At 31.4% G+C, this 22584-nt stretch overlaps 4 protein-coding genes across 10 annotated transcripts; 3 read left to right on the plus strand and 1 right to left on the minus strand.

Annotated features, from left to right (window-relative positions):
- The first annotated feature begins 537 nt into the window (after window positions 1–537).
- Window positions 538–8826, plus strand: LOC123206474 (DCN1-like protein 4). Of its 7 annotated transcripts, none has more exons than XR_006500024.1 (11): window positions 539–697; window positions 809–878; window positions 1884–1968; window positions 4171–4245; window positions 4335–4371; window positions 5501–5584; window positions 5711–5771; window positions 5872–5978; window positions 6534–6599; window positions 8066–8183; window positions 8293–8826. XR_006500024.1 is itself a non-coding variant. In XM_044623697.1 (10 exons), the coding sequence occupies exons 2-10, from the start codon at window positions 809–811 to the stop codon at window positions 7071–7073; spliced, it is 771 nt and encodes a 256-aa protein (XP_044479632.1). In that variant the 5' UTR covers window positions 538–697; the 3' UTR covers window positions 7074–7389. The 7 variants fall into 7 exon arrangements, 5 of the variants coding, with proteins under 5 accessions (XP_044479632.1, XP_044479634.1, XP_044479630.1 ...); XR_006500023.1 differs by having other exon boundaries at window positions 8074–8183; XM_044623697.1 differs by lacking the exons at window positions 8066–8183; window positions 8293–8826 and adding an exon at window positions 6885–7389 and having other exon boundaries at window positions 538–697; window positions 5875–5978.
- Window positions 8827–9618: 792 nt separating this feature from the next.
- LOC123206451 (deSI-like protein At4g17486) lies at window positions 9619–11440 on the minus strand. The gene is made up of 3 exons (XM_044623651.1): window positions 10930–11440; window positions 10301–10588; window positions 9619–10081 (listed from the first exon to the last, which is right to left on the minus strand). Exons 1-3 carry the CDS (start codon window positions 11060–11062, stop codon window positions 9828–9830), a joined length of 675 nt encoding a protein of 224 aa, XP_044479586.1. The 5' UTR covers window positions 11063–11440; the 3' UTR covers window positions 9619–9827.
- A 4227-nt stretch (window positions 11441–15667) lies between these two features.
- On the plus strand, window positions 15668–17667 carry LOC123206472 (protein MNN4-like). The gene is made up of 4 exons (XM_044623693.1): window positions 15668–15927; window positions 16694–16743; window positions 16826–16878; window positions 17008–17667. The coding sequence occupies exons 1-4, from the start codon at window positions 15713–15715 to the stop codon at window positions 17350–17352; spliced, it is 663 nt and encodes a 220-aa protein (XP_044479628.1). The 5' UTR covers window positions 15668–15712; the 3' UTR covers window positions 17353–17667.
- A 784-nt stretch (window positions 17668–18451) lies between these two features.
- Window positions 18452–21901, plus strand: LOC123206473 (uncharacterized protein At2g39795, mitochondrial-like). Its single transcript, XM_044623694.1, has 3 exons — window positions 18452–18718; window positions 20920–21242; window positions 21595–21901. Exons 1-3 carry the CDS (start codon window positions 18503–18505, stop codon window positions 21752–21754), a joined length of 699 nt encoding a protein of 232 aa, XP_044479629.1. The 5' UTR covers window positions 18452–18502; the 3' UTR covers window positions 21755–21901.
- The last annotated feature ends 683 nt before the right edge of the window (window positions 21902–22584 follow it).

Below are 22584 nucleotides of genomic sequence, written 5' to 3' on the forward strand. Positions count from 1 at the left end.
GAATTTTAATAAATTCAAATCATAATCTAAATCTGGCCAATTATATTTTTTTAATTTAGTTTAATTTAATTTGAAGTCTAAAATAATTTGATTTAGTTTAAAAAAATTTTAAACAATTTTTTCAATTTAATTTAAAAAAACTCTCAAATTGAATAAAATTGGATTGTGCAAGCCTCTTAGACCAAACAACTAACCAGTCCTCTCAAATATTAATTAAATAATAAAATTACTTATAGATAATTTGAGTTTACAAAATAAATATATAAATAATATGTTATCATGTTATTAAATATATTATTCATATAATGATATATAATTTATGATATATTTATATATACATTTTCTATACTTAAAGTATATTCACACTATGACAACGAATGATATTATATATATAAATAAATTATACAATATTTTATATATAATTTGATATAATAATTTATAATAAATTGATTTTAAAATAAAAAAAAATCATACCACATAGCTGTGAACTGTTATCTTATTTTATAAAAAAAATAAAAATTGTATAATTTGTTTGTTGACCTAATTTTATTACTACATCGAATTCAAAAGCAAACTTAACTAATAAATTAAATAAAATAATAATAAAAAGGATTTCCATACAGAAATTGGCGCTCCAGCAGCATCATCATACTTTTACCGTGCGACGAAGCTTCTTCTTCGTTCGCTCACTTCCGAGGTTTTCTTTTTCCTTCTTTATAATATATTTATTTTTCTTTTATATATATATAATTGTTTGATTCTCAAAATTGAAATTAAAAAGTAAAATTCTCTCATGTTTTTGGTGAAGATGCGTCGTTCTGCATCGAGGAAAACGGGTCAAAGTAATTCTACGGACTCCGCTGATCCCTTTCTCTCTGGTATCCTTTCTTTTTACTTTCTCGATCTTCATTTTTTATCTCTTGATTTCATTCTATTTTTCTTTATCTTGATTGTGATATGATGATCTTTAAACTATCAGCTCTTTTGAAATTCTCATTGTTTTAAGCAAAATTCTGTTGTTAAAAGATTGCTCGATCAGATTTCTTGGCTCTGTTTAAGTTTCCATCTGTTCATTTCTAGAGGTACAATTGTTTTTGGAAGTCTGGTCATTCTTTTTCACTTGGTATGATCTTTTTGCTTTTGAAATGCTCAATGAATTTATGTCTATAACCGCCATTTATTTTTGAATTTTTACCTTTCTTGAAGTGGAAGAAGAAGCTCCAGCTTTCAATTACAATTAAGTGAATACAGCATGTATTGGATAGAATTTAGAGGTGTATTGGATTTGTTTCCAGAACTTAAAGGTGCATATGATGGAATTTTTATAACTAATTGTGTTCAGTATGGATATGAAAAAATGTGGCACACGCAAAGATAATTATTGGACCAGCTATAAATTGAAAACTTTTCTGTGTCCAGTGTTCTGCCCTTATATTGGAAGAGAGTGATTATTTAGTTCTCCTACATGCTGTGATGATCCTTACTAAATGTTCATTTTTCCAACAAATGTAGCCAATAGCAATTAAAATGCAATAAACATGTCACAAATTGGTCAAAATTGTTTGAAGTACATTACATATATGTTTGTACTGTGCTAATTAAGTTTTATGTTTCAGTGATTGTAGGTTTTATCATATTATTCATGGTAGGTTGGTATGTTGTCAATCATGTTTATGGATGTAAAAGATTTAAGAGAAAAAAAAAATTAAAGGGAATCAATGGGGATAAACAGAAGTGAACCTATTAACATATTATGGCTGAAAAATAGTGAGCTAAGGAGGAGCTAAAACTTGTAACTGGTCTCTGTTTATGTCCGTTTTGTGAAAATTTATGTATTCTTCTCTTATTAGAGAGTCATAATCATCTTGTATCTTGTTTTTCAGCTTCTGGTAAAGCATCTTCCAAAGAGATGGAACGAATTGACAACCTGTTTTACACATATGCAAATAGATCTTCTGGTGTGATTGAGTAAGGACACTTTTACATGTGTGATTTGATTGATGGAATTGATATTATAATTTTTCACAATTTTTAATATAAATGTCATTATCGAGTTTTCATAAAACATAGTGATGTTTGATTAAAATTTGTGTAATTAATGGTTACAAATACAATTTCCAATGCAATTGCATAAGTGAGACTGTTGGTGTTGGGTAATGCTGCAAACTTACTGTTAACCTGATTGTAGAGATTGGAGTATACTTTATTTGGTTCATGAAATTTTGGATGATTTAGAGAAAAAGGAAATATTTGTCAACACCATATTAGATATGATATAACTTTATAATGGCTGTACAGCAGACCTGTTACCCGGTTAACATGCACAAAATTTGGTTGACTCAATTCAATAAAGTCCTACCTGTCTTTGTAGCTACAGAAATCCATGTTTGCCATTTTGTTTTGCCAGAATGTCATTGTTACAATGAGAGTGAGATGCTAAAATTGGAGATTTTGAAGTGGCATGTAAATTGCATGAAACTAAATGGTGGTTTAGTTCAGAGCTTAAATACAGTTCCTCTTTTTTTGAGAAAGGGAATACAAGAAACTTCAAGAAAATACATCTGATTGAAAATTTTTAAGATGCCTGAAAAAAAGGAGCCATTTTCTCTGTTTTATATAATATTCCAACTTTGAGAATTGTTTTTGAATATCTATCAAACATGTTTTCAGATACTGAATGTCAAAAGAGGTTAACGGATACCTTGATTAGTCCTGCCAAACAGTGCACATCAACACCATCTGGTATCACTCCACTGTTTAATTGGTTTCTCACATACTCCTCCTGACTATTTTCTGCATTTATTCTGAAAATCCCTTCTGACTGCATTCACGAATTCAGAGGTTTAAAACAAAAGAAAGGCAAAACAAAAATAATAACAACAAGAAGAAGATAAAATAAAAAATTTAACTGATAGCAATTTAAACAAGCCCCCATCACAATGGTAAGATGGTGTACATTAAACGCTTTAATGAACAGAATCTGTCCAATTACCATAATATATGTGAGAACTAATGAAAAGAAAAGAAAACAATGTGAGGTACCTGCAAGCCTCCTCGACCATACAGGTGTCTTTGCATTAGCAGCAATATTGTCGGCACACTGTTCCCCCTGGAATCGTATGACAACTGCATAGATTCAGTGGAAACTCCAAAAACAGTTGCACTGCATATTTATAACAAGGGTTCTTCAAAATCACAGTCACACATTGTATATTTGATGCTAATTTTAGTATTAACTAAAAATTTGTCTTATCAGAAGATTTTAAATAAACTTTTGACCTGTATGGTTGAGGATAATTTAAGGTAGCCAAGGGCCCACATAAATACTTGGCTAATACTGATTTTTGAAGTCTGATAGTTACTGGCAATAAATTCATGGCTTTTTGATAAAGTATGACCTAAAATACTCAATATCCAGGTTACTTAAGCCAAGGAGAATTGCTAATGAACTATTATGGATTATGATTTTTGGATGTACAACTTAATTTGTGCAGTTTATCTTCTTTTTCACTCTTCTTTCTGCATTTAGGTTGTTTGTTTAATTTTATTTATTTACTCCTTATCACTTTACATGCATTGACCTAGAGCTGAAGGTCTAACCTTATCTTCAAGGTCTTTGACATGATGGTTTGTTGACCATTTAATTGTCTGAGAGCTGACAAACTCTGATAATTAAAATGGTGCATGATCTTTCTGCAATTGTTTCTGTGAAAAAGATTTTGGAACTGTTATGTTGCTATCCTCCAGTGGAACTCAAATGTTTGTAGTGGCAACTATAATTATCTTGGTATGTATATTAGTTTCAAAAAAAAATTTGTGCTGCAAACTTAAGTGGTAAATGATGCTAAATTGAACTGCCATAATTGCAAGGTGAGTAAAATTACTCCTGTTGAGGAACATGGAGGATTCTCAAAAGAATGAGGAATATTTACGATGATCTTAGAAAAGTGAAAAAGCAGAAAGAACAGATACTTTATAATAGCCACAATAGATTGTGTTAACCTACTAATGGAAATATTTGTTATATTATCTTTCAGTCTTTAAGATATCCCTGTATCAAACAGCATTATACTGTTGTAATTCAAGATGTGATTTGTGTCTGTGTGTGTGTGTGGAGTTAGCATCTTAAGATGTGAATACTTTCTGATGTTATATATACTATTTGAACAGCCCAGAAGGAATTGAAGCTCTTTGTTCAGATTTGGAAGTCAATCATACTGATGTTAGGGTCTTGATGCTGGCTTGGTAAGTTGCATACATATGCATTTGATACCTCCTTTCTTAACTCTAAGCATCAAGATAATATAGTAGAACTGATGGACTACACATATCAGGAAAATGAAAGCTGAAAAGCAAGGGTACTTTACTCTGGTAAGGATCATTGGTCTCATATGCACTTTTACTTTTATAAACTTATTTGTAAATTTTTCTTTCTATTTTATCTGAACTAGACAGAATTGTTGTTTGGTTTTGCATCCTTCAGTTATATGTTTATTGGCATATCATTTTATTTGACAATCCAGCTGTTGAGTACCAATTTTATTATCAACTTTTAGGTGGGGAAGTTAGACATTCGAAGAAGTTTGGAAATCTGTTTAAATTCTTTGTTCTAGAATTTTAACTGGCATAGGTTTGAGCTGGATAGAAACATGTGTTTTCACTGTTTATTAACTGAAAAAGAAAGGGAGAATATGTGTGTTTGGGTGGGTAAGGATTTGAATAAAATGCAACATTGGAAAATTTTTCCCTTATATGTTATTTGTGTTGGATGAGCCTTTTAGAAACATATAATTGCTTTTAAGTTCTTAAAGTGAACCATTGGATAGTTACAGATTTACTTAATGCCTAGGAATTATATGTTAGGTGTTTCTTAGCAACAAGTTTTCAGTTGTTTTGCCCATCTTTTTGCAAACATGGTTGGCAAGCTTTTTTTTTTTTTTTTTTTTTTTAATTGTGGATCATACATGATATGGGATTGAGAATTCTTACAACTCAATTCACTGATTAAGAATAGACTGATTGAAAATAACTTTTACATGGGTCAATAGGTCAATGATGATCAATTCTGGGTTGGACAGTTGAATCTGAACACTACCTAATTAATTATCATATTAAATGGTCAACCATTTTTACCCATAACCAGTTTAGGTAAATCCTATACCATTGACTTTGCATTGGATTGAATTGAAATGTGTTTATGGGTCTTGTATAAATTGTCACACCTAGGTTGACATCCCATTTGAAGTGTGCTAATACCTCTGTGAAAGAAAAGTGATGGCCCAGAAGTGTTTCTCTGTGGTCTTTGTTTGATGTGCCAACTGTTTGGAAGCAGCTCAAACATGTATACTAAATGAAGAAGAATTTTTATAATCAGTTTGACGCATTGCTTCAGTCGAACATTTGTGTTTGAGGATCATCAGTAGTACGTTATTAATTCATGCGTTTGTAGGGTTTATTTGGTATTGCCTTATAACTTGCCTTCACAATCCTTTTTTGATAGGAGGAGTGGCGAAGGGGACTCAAATCACTGAGGGCTGACAATGTAAATAAATTAAAGAAGTCCCTCCCAGAGCTGGAGAAAGAGGTAGAATTTCTTACAGTCTTCCTTTTTGAACATCTGCGTATTTAAAAGCTTGATATATTAAATGATTCTTGGATTTTTATATTAAATGGTATAGAAATGATGACATTTTCTTTTCATCTTATAAAGGTTAAAAGGCCATCAAACTTTATGGATTTCTATGCCTATTCATTCCGATATTGTTTGACAGGTATTATGAGTTTATGACACATGAAGTTGGATGTTGAGACATCCAAGATTTTTCTTCCTTTTTTGTGCTTCTTTTTAATATATATGGTTTTTTCTACCAGAAGAGAAACAGAAGAGTGTGGACATAGAGAGTGTCTGTGAACTGCTAGATCTTGTTTTAGGATCCCAATGTCGTGCCCAGGTTGACTATTTCATTGAGTATCTAAAGGTGAGTGGCCATTTGATTACATGTCTTCAGAGATTTCATTTTATACGTTGTTGGATATATTTAATATAATATGGTTAATACACTAGCAACTCATCATGCTTTTGTTAATTGAAGATCTCATTTTAATTTTAGATACTAGGATATATCATCTTTTATGGGTTCAACATCGGTAGAATAAAAAGATATTTAGGAAATTTGAATAATTAATTATCTTCCAATTAGGAGAGAGATTATTTCATAATATTTTTTGTGCTTTGTTTACTTATAGGAAGAATAGTTATATCTTTAAGTTAAAGAGAAAAACCATTTCCCTATCACCCTTACCTTTTCCCAAATACATAAACCATCACTGTGGGCAGAAAGCTCAAAAGAAAACTTATTCTTGAGTGGCACCAAATTGAGCAAACCATCCTTAAACACCAACCCATGTATGCCCTATTATTAACCGAGAGGAAAAATGTTGAACAAATGAGTGTACCTCATATTTCTTAATACTTGAGTGAAAAAACAGTGATGCTAATATAAATATTTCTTATACATGTCTTCTGGATGCAGGTTCAAACTGATTACAAGGTCATAAACATGGATCAGTGGATGGGCTTCTTCAGGTTCTGCAATGAGGTAGTTATATTTTTCCACTCTTGGTTTGGAACTTCTTCGTCCTTTTTATTATGTCCTTATAAAATGAAAGTTTGACAAGTTGGTACGCTTCTAATTGCACCTATAATTGAGAAAAGATCTTTGCTTTACTAGGCATACATGCACCAATCAGCAGAGACTTGCCCTTGTAAAAAGAATATTTGTTGCTTGTATTCTGATTTGGAATTTAGCTTTGCAAGAACATTCCTTGGAACAGATTTTTTTGTCAAGGTGGAAGTGTATATATGATGTGTGGCAATGTGTCAGATTTTCTGTTGGAGTAAATATTATAAGCATTGGGACCCCACCTTCTGGAGGGATCTTTACAAGGATATGGAGTTGGTTGGAATTGTAAGTCCACATGATTTTCTCTCTTACAGTGTGGAAGTGTGGATCAGGGTCGCGTTAAAACCATTGCTACTTTCTCTGTTATTAGTTCTGAAAAATATCTTATAGTTTATGCTACAAGAAAGTGATCAAACTATCATTCAAATAATCGTAGAAATTAAAAAGGGGAGAGGATATGGGGTTTTATCTTATCTTGTATAGTATGTTTGCTCCTTTGCATCTGGTTTTGCATAATAACCAGGTGACATTCTTAGTGGCTTTTTCCCCATAAATAATGAGGTTTTTTTTAAACATCGTTTTTATGGGTGTTTAAGCCTTTGATGACCTTTTAATCATTTGACAGATAAGCTTCCCAGACTTCGATAACTATGATCCGAATCTGGCTTGGCCGTTGATCCTAGACAATTTTGTAGAGTGGATGAAAGAAAAGCAAGCGTAAACTGGGCTTCTTTTAGCCGACTTGATTCTCAGCTGTATACTGTAATTTTTACTTGAGTAGGTAGTGTTGAAATCTTCGTTATACACTTACAGAAAAAGTGCCTAGAAATTGTATTAAGCTTTGCAGAAGCATAAGTACTGCGTTCTTTTGTCACTTCTAGTTCATCAATCTGTTTGCAGGACTGTTGAAAGTACACAAACTAAAGTGGCACTTGAATTTTTTCCTATTTGCAATCTAGACTTTTATATTGTACATTTCAGGACATGAGCGTTATCCTCAAACTCATCAGCCTTGTCAATATGACAACTGCCAAATAGTTCTTAACTAGAGTTTATCGCAAAGAACTGTAGTGTGAAGTTGGCTATGTTGTTGAATAAACTGTAGATCAGTTGCATAGATGGTAGATGTATGATGAAATTAGTACAGCATTATTTGTTTTTTTTAGTTGTTGTTTATATTGGCTTGGAAATTTCTGCCAATTTGGCAGGAATCTGTCCATGTCTGCCTTTACCATATCCATATGCAGGAATTATTCTCTGACAAATCATGTCCCCAAGCCCCAATGTTTTATGATAGGTGCTTTTCATTTGGCTGTTTTGAGGCAACATTGTTTTGTAGTTTTCAGTCTCACATTACATCCCTTCACTGTTGGATGTTTTAGTAACACAGATGATTATCGAACTTGGGCTGATCTTCCTGTAAGTTGGCTATGCAATTGCTCAGTCGCATTCTTATTGTCAATGCATATATATTTCCAAGTGATTTGAACCATAAATCAGGTATCTTCTGGCACATTTGATTAAACATCTGATTTGGAATGATATATGTAATGTATGCATATGATTTTTAGTCATAAGAATGTAACCCAACACCAAATTTTGGGTGCAGTGGGTCGCATTGATTTGTTTTCTTCCTTGCTGTCGTGTCTTGATGTTGCAGGCAAGGTAAAAGAATATACTCTGTCCTGACACTATAACTTGGTCTATACTATACTGTATTTTATTTTGTATTGTACTTGCTGCTGTATGGTCATATTTTAATTTTAAAATTCAAATATTGTGTTGTGTTGCTTTCAGTCAAAGCTTTTGATGTTAAACATTTGTATTTTATGGTATGTTTTTTTATAGATGCCTTGTCATGTATGATTGTGTTTAGATGGATTATTCAACGGTTCACTAGATGATGATTTGATGAAAATTCAAAGGTAGAAATTGATTGGATGTGTAGTGATTTAGAGATGGTAATGTGATTGAGATGGAAGGTGAATTCAGGAGCAACAATTGGTAGCTTCTTGGTGGTGTTTGTTTGGCTTTTAGTCTTTGGGCATACCACATTTGAGTATACATGATGCTTTTTATGTAATTGGATATTGCATTACTCTTAATTGGCCAAAAGACTTGATCCTACCCAATGTTTAATCCATTCTCAAATTCATATTGTGGAGTTTCTAAAAACTCAAATATCCATCTATTATCATACATCTGTTAAAAATTTTTATTATATATAAGAGTAAAACTGTTATTTTAACATTAATATTAAAATATATATAATTTTATCTTCTTCTTTTTTTGCATATTTTGAAAATTAATAATTTTACTTTTGTCTAAATTTTTTTAATTTTGAAATGTGATTATTTTTTCTCTACGCCTAGGTTTTTTTCTCCTCTCTTTAACCATCACTCTTGTCTCTGGTGATCTTCTCTTTCTTTCTTGACTGTTAGTCAACTCTGTCTTAATGTCAATAGATGAAGAAACGTTGACGAGTGTCTTTTGATCTGTTGATAGAGAGAGATGTATTGTCTTGTTCAAACTTTTTATTTTAAATTTATTCAATAATTTAATAATAGATATTCAAAATGTTCGTGTAATTTTATTGGTATATTGTTTTGCTGATTTGGGGTGTGGACAACACATTCTTCTTGAGACGGCAGACAAAAATTTTATTTGGGACAAGCTTTCCATTAATGCTTCTCAAATTAATTTTATTTATGTTTATCGAAAATTAAAGAAGAAAAATTATTTCCAAAATAACAGATTAAGAAAATTTAGACACTGCAAATTTCATGCTCAACGCTAAACGAGTTAATAAAATTAATTTACAATCTACTTCAATCTTTTCACCGAAATTAATTATAATTATGCTTTTTAAATTTGAATTACTTCGGTAAAATGCAAGCTTCAAAAGGAAACACCACAAAATTTGGCAACCCATCTGTTTGGTAACAAAAATGGAGGTCAAATTTCTTTTAAAATTGCGCCGACACAACAAAAAAAATGAAGTGAAGCACTCAATCGTACAACTATGTGTAACATTCCTGCCACTGCCGAAGTTTCTCAGCGAATGTTAGCCTCGTCCAATCACAAGAAAGAATTACAGAAATAATTAAAATTATGCTTTCATTGAGGGAAAAAAATTTAACATTTTCAACATGAAGAAGATGAAGAACCAAAAATCAAAGGGGAAGATGGAGGAAGAGCTCGCCTGGTTCTACTTCTACCGCGAACTTGAGTCCCGGAAGGAGACGACGAAGATGATGAAGACGAATTCGAAGATGCTAATCTGTTTGATTCGCTTGTCAATTTCTTCTTCTCCCCTTCAAATGCTTTATCTTCTATTCTATGATGCCGGAATTTAGTCGAATTTAGAGTCGCTGGAAGAACACAACTACAGAAAAACCCTGGACAACAACAGTTATTAGACTCTCAGTCCAGAATTAAATCAAACCCAGAACTGGAAAAAAATGAGAACCACGCAAACATCAAAAGCCATAAATTTCAAAGAATTAAAGCTCCACATTGCACTTTTATCCTAACAATTCTCACCTTTTTTCTCCATTTCACCAACAAAATAACATGTTTGCAGAAGCAACATCAAATTGCAATGAAATAGGCCTTACCGATTCGGGCGAGGCGATTGACCCAGCTGGGGATTGGATTTCCGGTGAGTCGAATACAAGCATCATTGCAGAAATGGTTACAGTTCTTTGTGATTAAATTATATGCATTTCCCTTATAATCATCTGCCAAATCCTCCATTACAGCACTCACTTCTGAAGGGCTCATATCAGTTTTCCCAATCAAAATTGTCTTCCTATATGTAAATCCTTCAGAGTGTTTCGGCTCTCCCTCAAAAATCCCAGTCGTCGGATACTCATGAGCTCCAAATGCATACTCAACACCATGAACTGCATTCCAAGTTTCAAACTTCATCAAATTAAGTTCAGTAAAACAGAAACCCACATCACAGAAAGTATCCGAAATTCTAAACTTGAACTACATTTCCCTTTTCCTGCACTTTCCCATTAACCAAACACAATGCACTACTCAGAAGTTTACTCAGTCAAGCACCACCAGATCCACCGCAAGCAATAGGAAAAAAAAAAAAAAAAACAGAAACGCTAACAACACTGAAAACATTGACCAAAAACAAAAAGCAAGCGATCTAGCAAGTTCAGAATCAGATCCTTAAAAAACCCAGAAAAAATATTAAGCAAATTCTTCACATAACAGAGCTTAAAATACAAACCTTGAACTCCAGAATGATATACTCCAAGGCCAAGCCAATATGCATAGACATTAAATGGTGTTAAATCATACACGTTTAAGTGCACTGGCACAGATCCTCTATCATCAAAACCTGAGTTTTTTCTACACAACATTATGTTCTTTAAAAGTTTTCTTTCTTGTTTGTTAAATTATATCACCAAACTGAAGACTTTGTGCCAAGAGAAAAAATGAGACTAGGGGTCCTTTTCAACATACGTCAAATCAAGCAAATCATGTTAAACCCAGAGAAGAGATTAAGAAAGCTGAAAATATAATAGTGGGAAATTATAGCGTGATTAAATAAAAACAAATAAAAATGAAGGAAAATCTGATAAAGAGAATGAGAATCTTCTGATAATGGTTACAACCGGCGGCAGGTTGTGCCACACCAATATTTTTAATTCAGACTAAGATAGTTATACAAGTATAGAGTTGTTGAAATGAAGACCTGAAGTTGAAGAAAACAACAGAAATGGGATTTTTAGAATTTTGAAAAGGGTAATACTAGTTGTACACACTTTAAGTGCATCAATAAATATTTATATTTATATATATTATTACATAATTAAATATTATTTTAATTATTTATATAATGATAAATATAAATATATATTTATTTGTATACTTAAAATAAATATATACAATTTTATTGTATTGAAAAATAACGTTTGGAGGAAAGTAACGGTTTGAGTCATAATGTTATGTAGTGGATGTGTGACTGAAAATGATATTAAATTAAAATTAGTGTGATTAGTGTTGGATTTTTCTTTTTATAAGGAGAGGAATATTATCATCATCATTTGGGATTTCCAATTAACAGTGTATTATTTTGGATTTTTCTTTTTATAAGAAAATAAATATTATCATCATCATTTAGGATTTCCAATTAATAATGTATTATTACAGAGTAATATTATGTGTACATATTTTTTAAATATATAATTATGTGGATAGATTATTTATCATCATATAATTGAATATTAATTTATTTTTAATTCAAAATTAACTAATAATATAATGATAAATTATCTATATACTTAATTGTATATTCAAAAATTAGTATATACAGTTTTATTGATTATTATATGTTAACAACAACTCATACCTTCCCAACAAAAACTATAATCTATCACTAAATTATGATTTATTTTTTAATCATCATTATTTTCATGTGTTATTAACATATTATAAGCTCAAACATTCCAGTGATTTTTGAAAATGGTGGGTTAAATTGAAATTTATAATGTGAAATTTTTTCATATGTTATTAATATACTATAACATATTATAGGTTAAGACAACCCATTTAATGGAAAATCAATTATCACAACAATGGAATGCAATTTATATAATGTTTATAAAAAAAAAAAAAAATCTATCAATGGAGAGGAACCCATGTCCAAAAATTAAAAAAAAAAGTTTGATTATAAGACAAAATTTTAAGCAATTTTGATTAATTAGTATTTAATGTAAAAAGGTAATATTATTTTTAAGTAGAGTTATTGGAAGCATAAACTTTGATTATGATTTAAATTTGGATGGTCTGGGGTTTGAAGGGCAGGTTTCCATGTTTGTAGGTGAAGATTAACTTGACCCTGTCTCCCTCTACCCACTTTAAATATTTCAATTTTACTTGTCCCTGTGTTTATATATAAATTTAATTTGCCTATTATAAATATTTTTTTTTTCATTTCACATCATACTACAATCTATTTTTATGTTTTATTTTATTAAAAAACTTATTTTTTCTTGGTATGTATACGATGATACAACTATATAAAGTCTTTTTGGATATCTTTTCATGAACAACTCTAGAAAGAATCTCTGTTTAAGATTTGAATGTTAAAGAATTTGATCTCCTTTTGAGAAACGTTGAAGATGTGTGTCAAAAACTGACAATACACTGAGATATTCAATAAAAGTCCTCTTTTTAGCTTCAAATCATTAATGAAATTTTTCATCACCAACTAATATAGGCAATTTAAAACCTTGCAAATAATAAATTATAGTAACACGATAAAGATAATTAATTAATCATGATACCTATTATAGTGAGAGATAAAATAAATGTAGTGAAAACTAGATACACGAGATTTTTTAATGTGGTTCAACTCGTTAATGGTTACGTATTGGTAAGCTTATTTTTTTAAAGCAAATACTAATAAAAGAGAGTCAAGAATTTCTTAAAGTGTAATTAATAGAATTGTTGAATCTTAAATTTATTAAATTTGTAAAATAATTATATAGTTGGGAAATATGGGTAGGAGTTGTTGATGAATTAATTACATAATCTTATTTATTTTCACATTTAAAATGCAATTCATTTTAGTGTACAACTTACTCTTATATCAATATAAATTTTGTAATTAAATTAAATCTAGAATAATAAATAAATAAATATGAATGGTGTTACTTTTATTAATTATAATGTTATCTTTCATTTAGAAAAAGAAAAATATTGAATTTTAATACATAAATCAAATTTGTCAATTAGCTTGAGCAATTAAAAAATAATATGAGAGATTTCTAAATATATTGTTTAATATTTTTTTTCAAGTCTTTTTCCCATAATTATGTAGGATTTTTTAAAAAATATTTATTAGAATCCAAAAATAATCAAGCTCTGAGACTTTTAACTATGGTTAATTGTGAGTGTACATATATAAATTTGTTTTGGAAAATACTGACCAAATTTTTTGAATTTTAATTTTGAAAAAAACTATTAACATTGAAGTTTAAAATTTTGGTGGTGGTGTTTGGTAAGCTAACTTGGGCCCAACAAGAGAAAAAGGGAGGAGTCAACCTATATGATACATGGAGGCCCACAAATTTTCAAGCTATTTCTTTTTGGTTGGGTTGGTGGACCCATTTCAATGCCCAAAATACATGTCACTTCAAATTATGTCAAAAGAATAGTTTATGGGGAAAAAAACTATTTCCCACATAAATTTTAGGTTATTCTTAAATATATATTCATAAGAGATAAAAAAACCCTAATTTTCACCCATAACTAAATTTTCATTAATTTTTTCTGTTAAAAAGAGGGGTAAAATAATTATTTTACTATTTATATTAAAAAATTGTAAAGTTTATTACTCTTCGCCCCCCTCCCCCCTCTCCCTCAGGTTTTAAAAACTAACATTTCACTTTTACCTAAATTTTTTAAACTTTAAAAAGTAATATTTTCACCCCCAAACCTAGAGTTTTCATATTTTTTAAAACTCAACTACCCCCTATAACTTTCAAAAATAATAGTTTCACCTCTATTCTTTAACTTCATTTTCAGACATTGTTTCTAGCCTCCTCCTTCTCTTGGTGTGACGATAGTGGTGCAATGAAGAGATCTTCATCTCCTAGTCGCATGATACAACGAAGAGACGGAGATTTCTTTGTCGCATAATGAGACGAAGAGACAGAGATCTTGCGACGAAGAGATCTCTCTTCATTGCACTACCCAGATGACGAAGGACGACGTTTCGTCATCCTTTATAGCTTGTCTCGTCTAAACGATGCGACGACAAAAATCGCCCTTCGTCTGTTCTTTCAGATTTAGATGATGCTTCGTCGTCTAGATCTAGGCAACGAAGGGTCGTCCTTTGTAGTCGGAGATAGAAAATTGGTGGAATGCGTTGGTCGCAGTGGTGGCCGGAGAAGGAAGCAAACCCTAGGGGTAAAATCTAAACTTTTTAAACTTTAAGGATGGGTTGAGGTGTTAGTTTTTAAAACCTAGAGGGGGAAATGATAAAATTTTAAAGTTTATAAATAAAATAACTATTTCACCCCTATCTCTAACTGAAATTTTAGATGACAGTTTGGCTATGGGTGGGAATTAAAGTTTTTCATCTCCCATAAGTCTATGTTTGAGAATGCCCTCAAATTTGGGTGGAAAATAGTCTTTTTCCCTAGTTCATGTCTGTCACTAGAAATTACCATCAATAATGCATATTTGAATGGACATTGTCTGGGGCTAAAATTTCCTCTCTATTTGTATAGCATCTTTGATATTATCTTTTCAAGGGTTAATCTTATATATACCTACATTATAATTTAGAATTATTAGTTTTATCTTACTTTAGACTTATTAAGAGAACAATTCTAATTTCTCATTAGTTTGTCTAAAGATGACTTAGTCACTCTTCAATGCACCCCTAATTACATTGCATATACCTTATAACCAGAGCATCCCAACAATAAAAAATATACTTATGAAATCAACAATCATACACATTTACCATTTAGCATGCATATTAACAGTATCAATTCAAACCCTTGTCATGCTCACCGACTTTGAATTGTGACAATATACTTTTAAAAATTAGTATTTCAGATGATGTTTTCAATGAATATATAATTATGCAAAATTATTTTTGTATGTTTGAGTGATCAAAGAGAACACATTTCCATATTTAGATGCATATTTACCAAAAGAAATCCTTCTTAAATTTTTACATAACTATTTTGTAATCATTCTAAAATCTTATATTGTTCCAAATAATGAAAACAATTACTTTCGGTCATACAAGTGTTTATGAAAAAATTTAAATTAGTTAAATAATTATCAATAAAATTATATGTATATAATTTAAAAATATAAATTATGTGTCGTAATGTAATTAAAATTTTTTTAATTAAATTATTTTTCAAAGTAATAGTTACTTTGTGAACCACCCTACATAATTTGAGGGCCACTTGTGTAAATCTCAGTATTTTCTCCATTTACAAACATAACGTGAATCAAAGAGGTGGAGCCAAAATTGAAAAACCATGTTTCGCGCCAGAGCCACTCGCTGGGTCCGAATCCGATTCAGGCTCACACAGACCAAACCCTTTTGCAGCGACACCACAAAGCATAACAATGCTGAAAAGATTGAATCAAATTTAAGCCGTTACCAGGACGCCTACAAACAACTTGAGAATCTCGATTTCATGACTGCCGCTAAAATGCTTTTCACTGAACCTCCCAAGAAAAGGAAATTCGGGTATTTGATGCGGTTTTATACTTATTCTTTTGATGCTTTTGTTGGGTTTTCATTTGTTTAGTTACTTTTAATCTCCTAATATTGTGCTGATTCATGGCTGGTTTCTGCTGGGCATTTTGTCGAACATGTTGTTCTATGTAATATTTGACATGTTGATATACTGCAACCCTTTTGTTTTGATCTTTACTTGCTGATTCAACAATCACACATGCTTTTGTTGATGTGTTTTGATGTTTAGTATGTATCTAATCAACAAAAATTTGGTAAAGTTTCTTTTGTTGTAAAAATAGTGTCTTTGATGTGGGTACTTTACACACCCTAAGTAGTATGCAAATTGTATAGTTATGTCTCATCTTATGCATTGCTATATAATAATTGTCACATTAATTCCTTATTTATACGATAATGTTAGGTGAGCCACATACATATTTAGGATACCGCTTGGATGAATAACATTAGTCTTCTAGAATTGAGAATTGGATTAAGGGATTGGTTTCAGCAGATTGAAGTTGAACTACGAAATTCGGACCTGCTTTGCGCTTTTTCTATGGGGATCTTCTTGTTGCAAACATATATAGGTCGGATGTGTTGGGCACAAAAGTTGAAATGTTACTCTTTGTTCTATTTATATAGTGGTCAGTAATCAATGAACATGTTTGAAATATATCTCTAGGTATATGTTCATTGTTGACATGATGATTGTCTCTACTTGAATGTGTGTTGTTTCAGTTAAAATTTATGCTTACATGCCTTTATATTGTGTCAGGATTGATTTCCATCTGGTACAACTCTTCTTTGCCTGCATGCCTTCATTGGGTATCTTTATTTACTAGTATTTCGTACTTAGAATCTTTCTTGGTTTGGTTTGCTATCTAAGGTGGTGTTTTCCCTCTGACAGCTGTATATCTGGTGGCTCAATATGCTCGCTATGAAATGAGAAGAATGGAAGCAGTAAGACAATGTTTCTCATGTGATATTTGTACTTCTTTATTTAAATAATTCTCTGAGTGTTGATTTATATTCTATTCTTTGCACTTTCTGCTTGATGATTTCGTTTTATATTGTCAAAAATCACCGTAGGAACTGGAGCAGAAAAAAGAGCAAGAGGAAAAGAAGAAGCGAGAGGAAGAAGAGAAAGCAAAGGAGTTGGAATTAAAGGAGGCTGAAGAAAAAGCAAAATCAAATCCAGAGCTATTGGAAGTGAAAAGACGACTAGGTAAACTAGAGGAGGCTGTAAAAGAAATTGTGGTTGAATCAAAGAAACAGTCAAGTGATAGCATTTCAAAAGACCTGAAAGATGGTGCTGAGAAGGAACAGCACACAAAGAGCGAACTAGGTGACCAACAAAGCAGATCAGAATCAAACAAACCAGTGGAAAAAGACCACCTGGGTAAACAGAAATCTGGTGAATCGACACCCCACTAATGATGCTCCCTATCAGGATCAGATGAGCAAGAACAAAAATGGAGGGCTTTCTGAAGATTCTAAGAGATAAGAAAAGCCCTGTGTTCTTGAAATATAGCTTATAATCATTAAGGCTTCACGATCAACAAGAAATAACTAGCCATTATGTGCGTGGCATTTTTGAGCTAGTATGAGCAACCCAAATAGGTGATTTAATTAACAATTTATATTATCTGTAGATAAACGTGTTTATGCATCAATGGTTTTTGCTAATCACTGTTGTTTCTTTTTCTCCTTGTAAACCGTATTATGATTGAAGAGATTTTTTTTTTTTTTTCAGTTTTGATCACAATCAATAATTTGGAAGCACAATTTTGATTTTATACATTGCTTAAATAATATGATTCCAACTATCTTGATTTTTTTTTGTGTTAAGCTATCCTTGAATCTTCTTCCTTCATCCTTCTATCATTAATGTGACAAATAATAGAGAATTGAGATTGTGAGATTAGCAGGGATTCAGTTAATTTCCCATTATATTTTGTTAAGATGTATGTCTTTGTCATATAATTATATATGAGGATATAAAAATAATATTTGAAAACATTTGGACTGTTTTAAAAATTTTAGGAGATTATTAGAAATTTAAAAAATTTCGGGGCCTTTTATAATTTTTAAATATTAGTTTGTCCTAATAATTTTAAAAATGATATTATATTCTTAAACAACTGAACAAAATATAACAAATTGTCAAAATAAAAGTCATATTACAATTATTAGGCTCATTTAATAGTTTTAAAATACTTTGGTGTTTAGAAAAATCTTAAGAATTGATTTATGAGTTTTTAAATTTTTTTAAGGATTAAATTGTTATGTTTAAAATGTTTGGATTGATTTGAAAATAATTGTTTTTTTTATTTTTTAAATTAATGATGAAAAAATTATTGTTTAGCCTTTATATGGTGAGTTTTTTCTGAAAAAAGGGTTTGATCTTGGGTGAAAAATATTATTTATGCCATCTGAGAGTAGAAAAGTGTTCTTTGACCGAACCTTGGGTGGGAACAAGTGATTTCCTCTTTCTTGACCAAAGGAAACCCTGCAGCTAGCACATAACCCCTAAACCCCTAAACCCCTAAACCCACTTACAATCTCCAAATTCTTGAGAAACAAAATGGGGTGCCTGATGAAATCTCTGAAGAGAACCTGCGTTTTGTTTATCATTTCAAAACAAAACAAATCTCTCTTTACATCGAACTTAAACCCAATCTCTCAAACCACAAGAAGAAATTACGTATCAGAAATGCGCAAATCTGCCTTTGAAGGTAACGTTCTGAGACTTCTCCGTAACGAGATTCAATACGAACTTGAACACTCCCCTCCTAAACAGGTAGTTTGCTTTGTATGTTTTTTATTGGTTTTGTGAGGTCGGTCTACGTAAAAAGAAAACAAATATCTGCAGAAGAGAATTTTCTTTTATTTTTTATATTTTCTGAGATTTTGTCCAAGTGTTTGTGTAGCCCAGAAAATGAAACTCTTTTTTTGTTATGGGACTGAAACAAGAGCTTTTGGTTGACTGAACATGGATGCTGATGATTAATTTGTCTGAAATGGTCTATGTTTTGGCTGACGTTATAAGAACCCGAATATATAAAAATTACTGATTTTTTTTTTTTAGCAAATTTAGTTTCCAATTGATAAAAAAGAAGAAGAAATGTGTTTGAGGGAAAGTTGACTTAGTTCATAGTTCTCATTAAAGGGAGATAGCCCTGTAATCTGTAACCACAGAAGCACACAATGTAGCGTTAGAAATGGCCTTGGTGGGGTTTAAGGTGTGACCTCTCCGGTGTTTAAGTCAATGATATGCAGATAAGTGACTCGTTTAAGTGAAATTTCAGAGTGTAAAATAGGTTTTTGTTTTAGCAAGTTAGGACCATAAATGTCATTTGACGCAGCATTAAACCCTCCAATTTCGTGGACGAGCCCATGACTTTGACAGGGGTCATGGCCCTAAAAATATTCAACCATTTCAAAGGCAATGCTTTAATATCCTGAAGGGACCATGAAGCCAAGAACATATTATACATTAAACCTACTTTACATGTTGAAACTTTGCTTAAACAAGTCCATCAAGTGGGAGTGCTACGTCAGTTGAATTTGCACTCTCTTCCTTAGTTACTTTTTTCCCTTGCAATAGATGGATTGTCTTTTGCTTATTTCAAAGCATACGTGTAATCATTTTTTCAATTTAGTTATTTACATTATGCCATTTTAACCAAAGCCATAAATATAATAAAATTCACACCTTATTCTATTGCTTTCCTAAATCTCTCAATTCTTTGTTGGAGCTATTCCCAAGAAAATTAAATATACTTTGTAATTGGCTAGAAGTTAGCTGGATCGATTCTTTTAGAAAGTGTAATAAATAAATGATTTAGTATTAAAAATTGGTTTAGTAGATTTCTAACCAATTAGAAATTGTATTGAATTTGTTTGGGAATAACTTTAACAAAGTATAGAAAAATCTTGAATAGCAAGGGCATATAATGTAAATTGAATGATAAGTTATAACTTCTTTTAGGATGGCATAATGGAAATACATGAATAAAAAATTGATGAGGTGTATGCTTTGAAATAAGCGAAAGACATTTGACCTATTGCAAGGGAAAAAAGTTACTGAGGAAAAGAGTGCAAATTTGACTAACCTTTGCACTCCTCAGTATGTATTGCTAATTTAAGCATCAAAGAGCCAATTCTAGTTGCCCCATCACCATCCCTTCCCATGCTAGATTTTTTTTTTTTTTGGGTAGGTAAAAATCATCCCTTCCCATGCTAGATTTTGCTTTTCCCTGGTTACAAGATTATAAGACCAGTTCATTTTAATGATAATTCTGACTGATTCATTTTCCACCCCAAACATAAATATGTTATGTTCTTTAGTTGTTTTTTCATCTCTTAGGTCCTTAAAATCCATGACTTTTTTTCTTGCTAGAGGCAAATCTACTAATGTTTAGGTTATTTATTAATCAAAATGATGTATAAGGGACAATGTGCCTCTCTCAATTATATTAGGAAAGAATATATGTTGACATAAATTTAAAAAAAAAAAAGGAAAAAAGAAATGAAACTAGTTTTATAGGCTCTTGAATCTAACAAGGGGAGAGGTGCTATTGGTTTTGGCTTTAAGGAAATTGGAAAAAGATACTTGTCAGCTATATTGGCTTGGCACAAGCAAGTTCAACCACTCACAATTAACACCCTAAATCATAAGACTTTAGATCCTGTGTTAGTTTTGTTTCCCTTGGCTTCCCTTAAAACTGAATGAAGCTCTGTTTTTCTCATTATGTTAATGGGTATTTTGTATGGAAGTTTAGCCTGTAACCGACATTTGGCTAAAGGCAACTCTATGGTTTCACTAATAGAAGCTTATTTTGCTAGATGCAACCCATAATATGAATACTTTGATATATCTTAATGACTGAGTTGATAATAACATTTCCCCTTAGTAAAATTTTCTATCCAGACAGAATCTATTTCCTTTTTATTATTTCCAGGATACAATTGTGGATTGTAACCTGGATTAAATTGCAGCCTATCACCAAATTTAATTCATTCACTGTTGATGAGCGATCTGGAGAGCAGTGGATAAGGTTGAACAGAAAATTTGGGGAGAAAGAAGATATTAAACTTGAGGTCACCATGTTTGATGGATCCATTCCTGTTTCGAAAGGTGGTGTTGTAACAGGCGAAGAAGTTCAGCTTCCCATTACCTTGATTGTCAATATCACCAAGGGTGATGGTGAGGTGTTGGAAATAATGTGCTCTGCTTGGCCAGATACCATAGAGATTACAAAGCTGTTTGTTCGAGAGAAGAACAAAACGTCTGGTCAGCCTTATGCTGGTCCTGGATTCAAGTATGATCATCTATATTTATTTTCTGTGCATATACTTTTTAGCTACCAAGAAATTAGAGAGAGAGAATATAAACTTTGAATTTTGGAAGACTGATAGACTTAGTAATACACTTTAATGAATCATTTAGAACGACTTAAGTCATTTGTGATTGCACATTATCTGAAAACAAATCAGTAGTGTTCATCACCTGTGCTAACTATCTCTTTTGATTAGGCATAGTTAAAAGGAACCCAAACAATACCATGAGAACTCCAAAATCCCCTTTTATCAGTTTTCTCTGTTTTTCTAAGTTGCATCTTACGTGTAATTTTTTTTTAACAAGGTTATTGTTTTATGTATTGCTGTTAACAGGGAATTGGATGATGAGCTGCAAAACTCTCTCTATGAATTCTTGGAGGAAAGAGGTATAGATGATCAACTGGCTATTTTCTTGCATGAATACATGAGAAATAAGGAGAAATCTGAGTTCATTAGATGGATGCAAACTGTCAAATCATACATTGAGAAGTAGATATATTTCTGCAGTACTCAGTCTGATATTTTTGGTGATTCGATCAAAATTTGCATTGGTATTACAGAAGATTTAGAATATATTGTCTCCTGAGAGCTTTTGGAGCTTCAAAACTCATCAGTTAATATATTATTACTATTACCAAAAGATACCAAAAAAAAAGTAGATATCAATTAAAATCCGTTTACTATGCTAGACCAATCTAATCAACTAATTTAATCAAATACTATTTTTTAATTTTAAATATTTCAACAAAATAAAAAAGTTGAAAAAACCACAAATATAAGGATTTTTCATAGACTCTGTAATTAAACTTGTGAATCGAATTTACCTCCCAAGAACTTGTTCATAAGAATACATCAGTGCTTGTCCTCATAGCAAAATTGAGGGCTTTCAAAAACAGAGTAAGTGGTTCTGGGTGTCTTATTTAAAAATAGGGAACTAGAATCGGAATTGAAACCAGTTGATTTCTGAAAATAGGAACCGAAACCAAACTCTCTTATAGTTGATTGTTATTGGGAACCGATCATCTCAATTTTGAATAGGGTCCGGTTCTTATCTAGAGCTGACAATTTAAGTTGTATTGTATTTTTTATGGATTCATTTCTTTCTTGCTTTCCGTAATGGCCACGGAAACCTCATTTATTCATTCATCCACCTCAACAGCAATTAAACTGTTGATGAAGAATATAAAACGTTGGCCTGGTCTGCACAAACATAGAATTTAAAGTCACTCTCATTCATCAGGATCTAGTGTAAATTTAGTTGGTCTTAGAGAGAAGGAATTGATTCCAATCCAGCTTCATAATCTAGAAATTTAAGAAGATTGT

Source organism: Mangifera indica, unplaced genomic scaffold (assembly GCF_011075055.1).
Source record: "Mangifera indica cultivar Alphonso unplaced genomic scaffold, CATAS_Mindica_2.1 Un_0037, whole genome shotgun sequence".
NCBI lineage: Eukaryota > Viridiplantae > Streptophyta > Magnoliopsida > Sapindales > Anacardiaceae > Mangifera > Mangifera indica.

Coding starts and splice junctions, on each gene's coding strand:
- LOC123206474 (XM_044623695.1), top strand. CDS start 809: ATGCGTCGTTCTGCATCGAGGAAAACGGGTCAAAGTAATTCTACGGAC. Junction 4,246..4,334: donor AGGGTCTTGATGCTGGCTTG/GTAAGTTGCATA, acceptor TACACATATCAG/GAAAATGAAAGCTGAAAAGC. Junction 5,772..5,871: donor ATTCCGATATTGTTTGACAG/GTATTATGAGTT, acceptor TTTTTCTACCAG/AAGAGAAACAGAAGAGTGTG.
- LOC123206451 (XM_044623651.1), bottom strand. CDS start 11,062: ATGTTGTGTAGAAAAAACTCAGGTTTTGATGATAGAGGATCTGTGCCA. Junction 10,589..10,929: donor ATATCATTCTGGAGTTCAAG/GTTTGTATTTTA, acceptor CTTGGAATGCAG/TTCATGGTGTTGAGTATGCA. Junction 10,082..10,300: donor CAATCGCCTCGCCCGAATCG/GTAAGGCCTATT, acceptor GTTGTTGTCCAG/GGTTTTTCTGTAGTTGTGTT.
- LOC123206472 (XM_044623693.1), top strand. CDS start 15,713: ATGTTTCGCGCCAGAGCCACTCGCTGGGTCCGAATCCGATTCAGGCTC. Junction 15,928..16,693: donor CCCAAGAAAAGGAAATTCGG/GTATTTGATGCG, acceptor ATATTGTGTCAG/GATTGATTTCCATCTGGTAC. Junction 16,744..16,825: donor TGCCTGCATGCCTTCATTGG/GTATCTTTATTT, acceptor TCCCTCTGACAG/CTGTATATCTGGTGGCTCAA.
- LOC123206473 (XM_044623694.1), top strand. CDS start 18,503: ATGGGGTGCCTGATGAAATCTCTGAAGAGAACCTGCGTTTTGTTTATC. Junction 18,719..20,919: donor AACACTCCCCTCCTAAACAG/GTAGTTTGCTTT, acceptor ATTAAATTGCAG/CCTATCACCAAATTTAATTC. Junction 21,243..21,594: donor TATGCTGGTCCTGGATTCAA/GTATGATCATCT, acceptor TGCTGTTAACAG/GGAATTGGATGATGAGCTGC.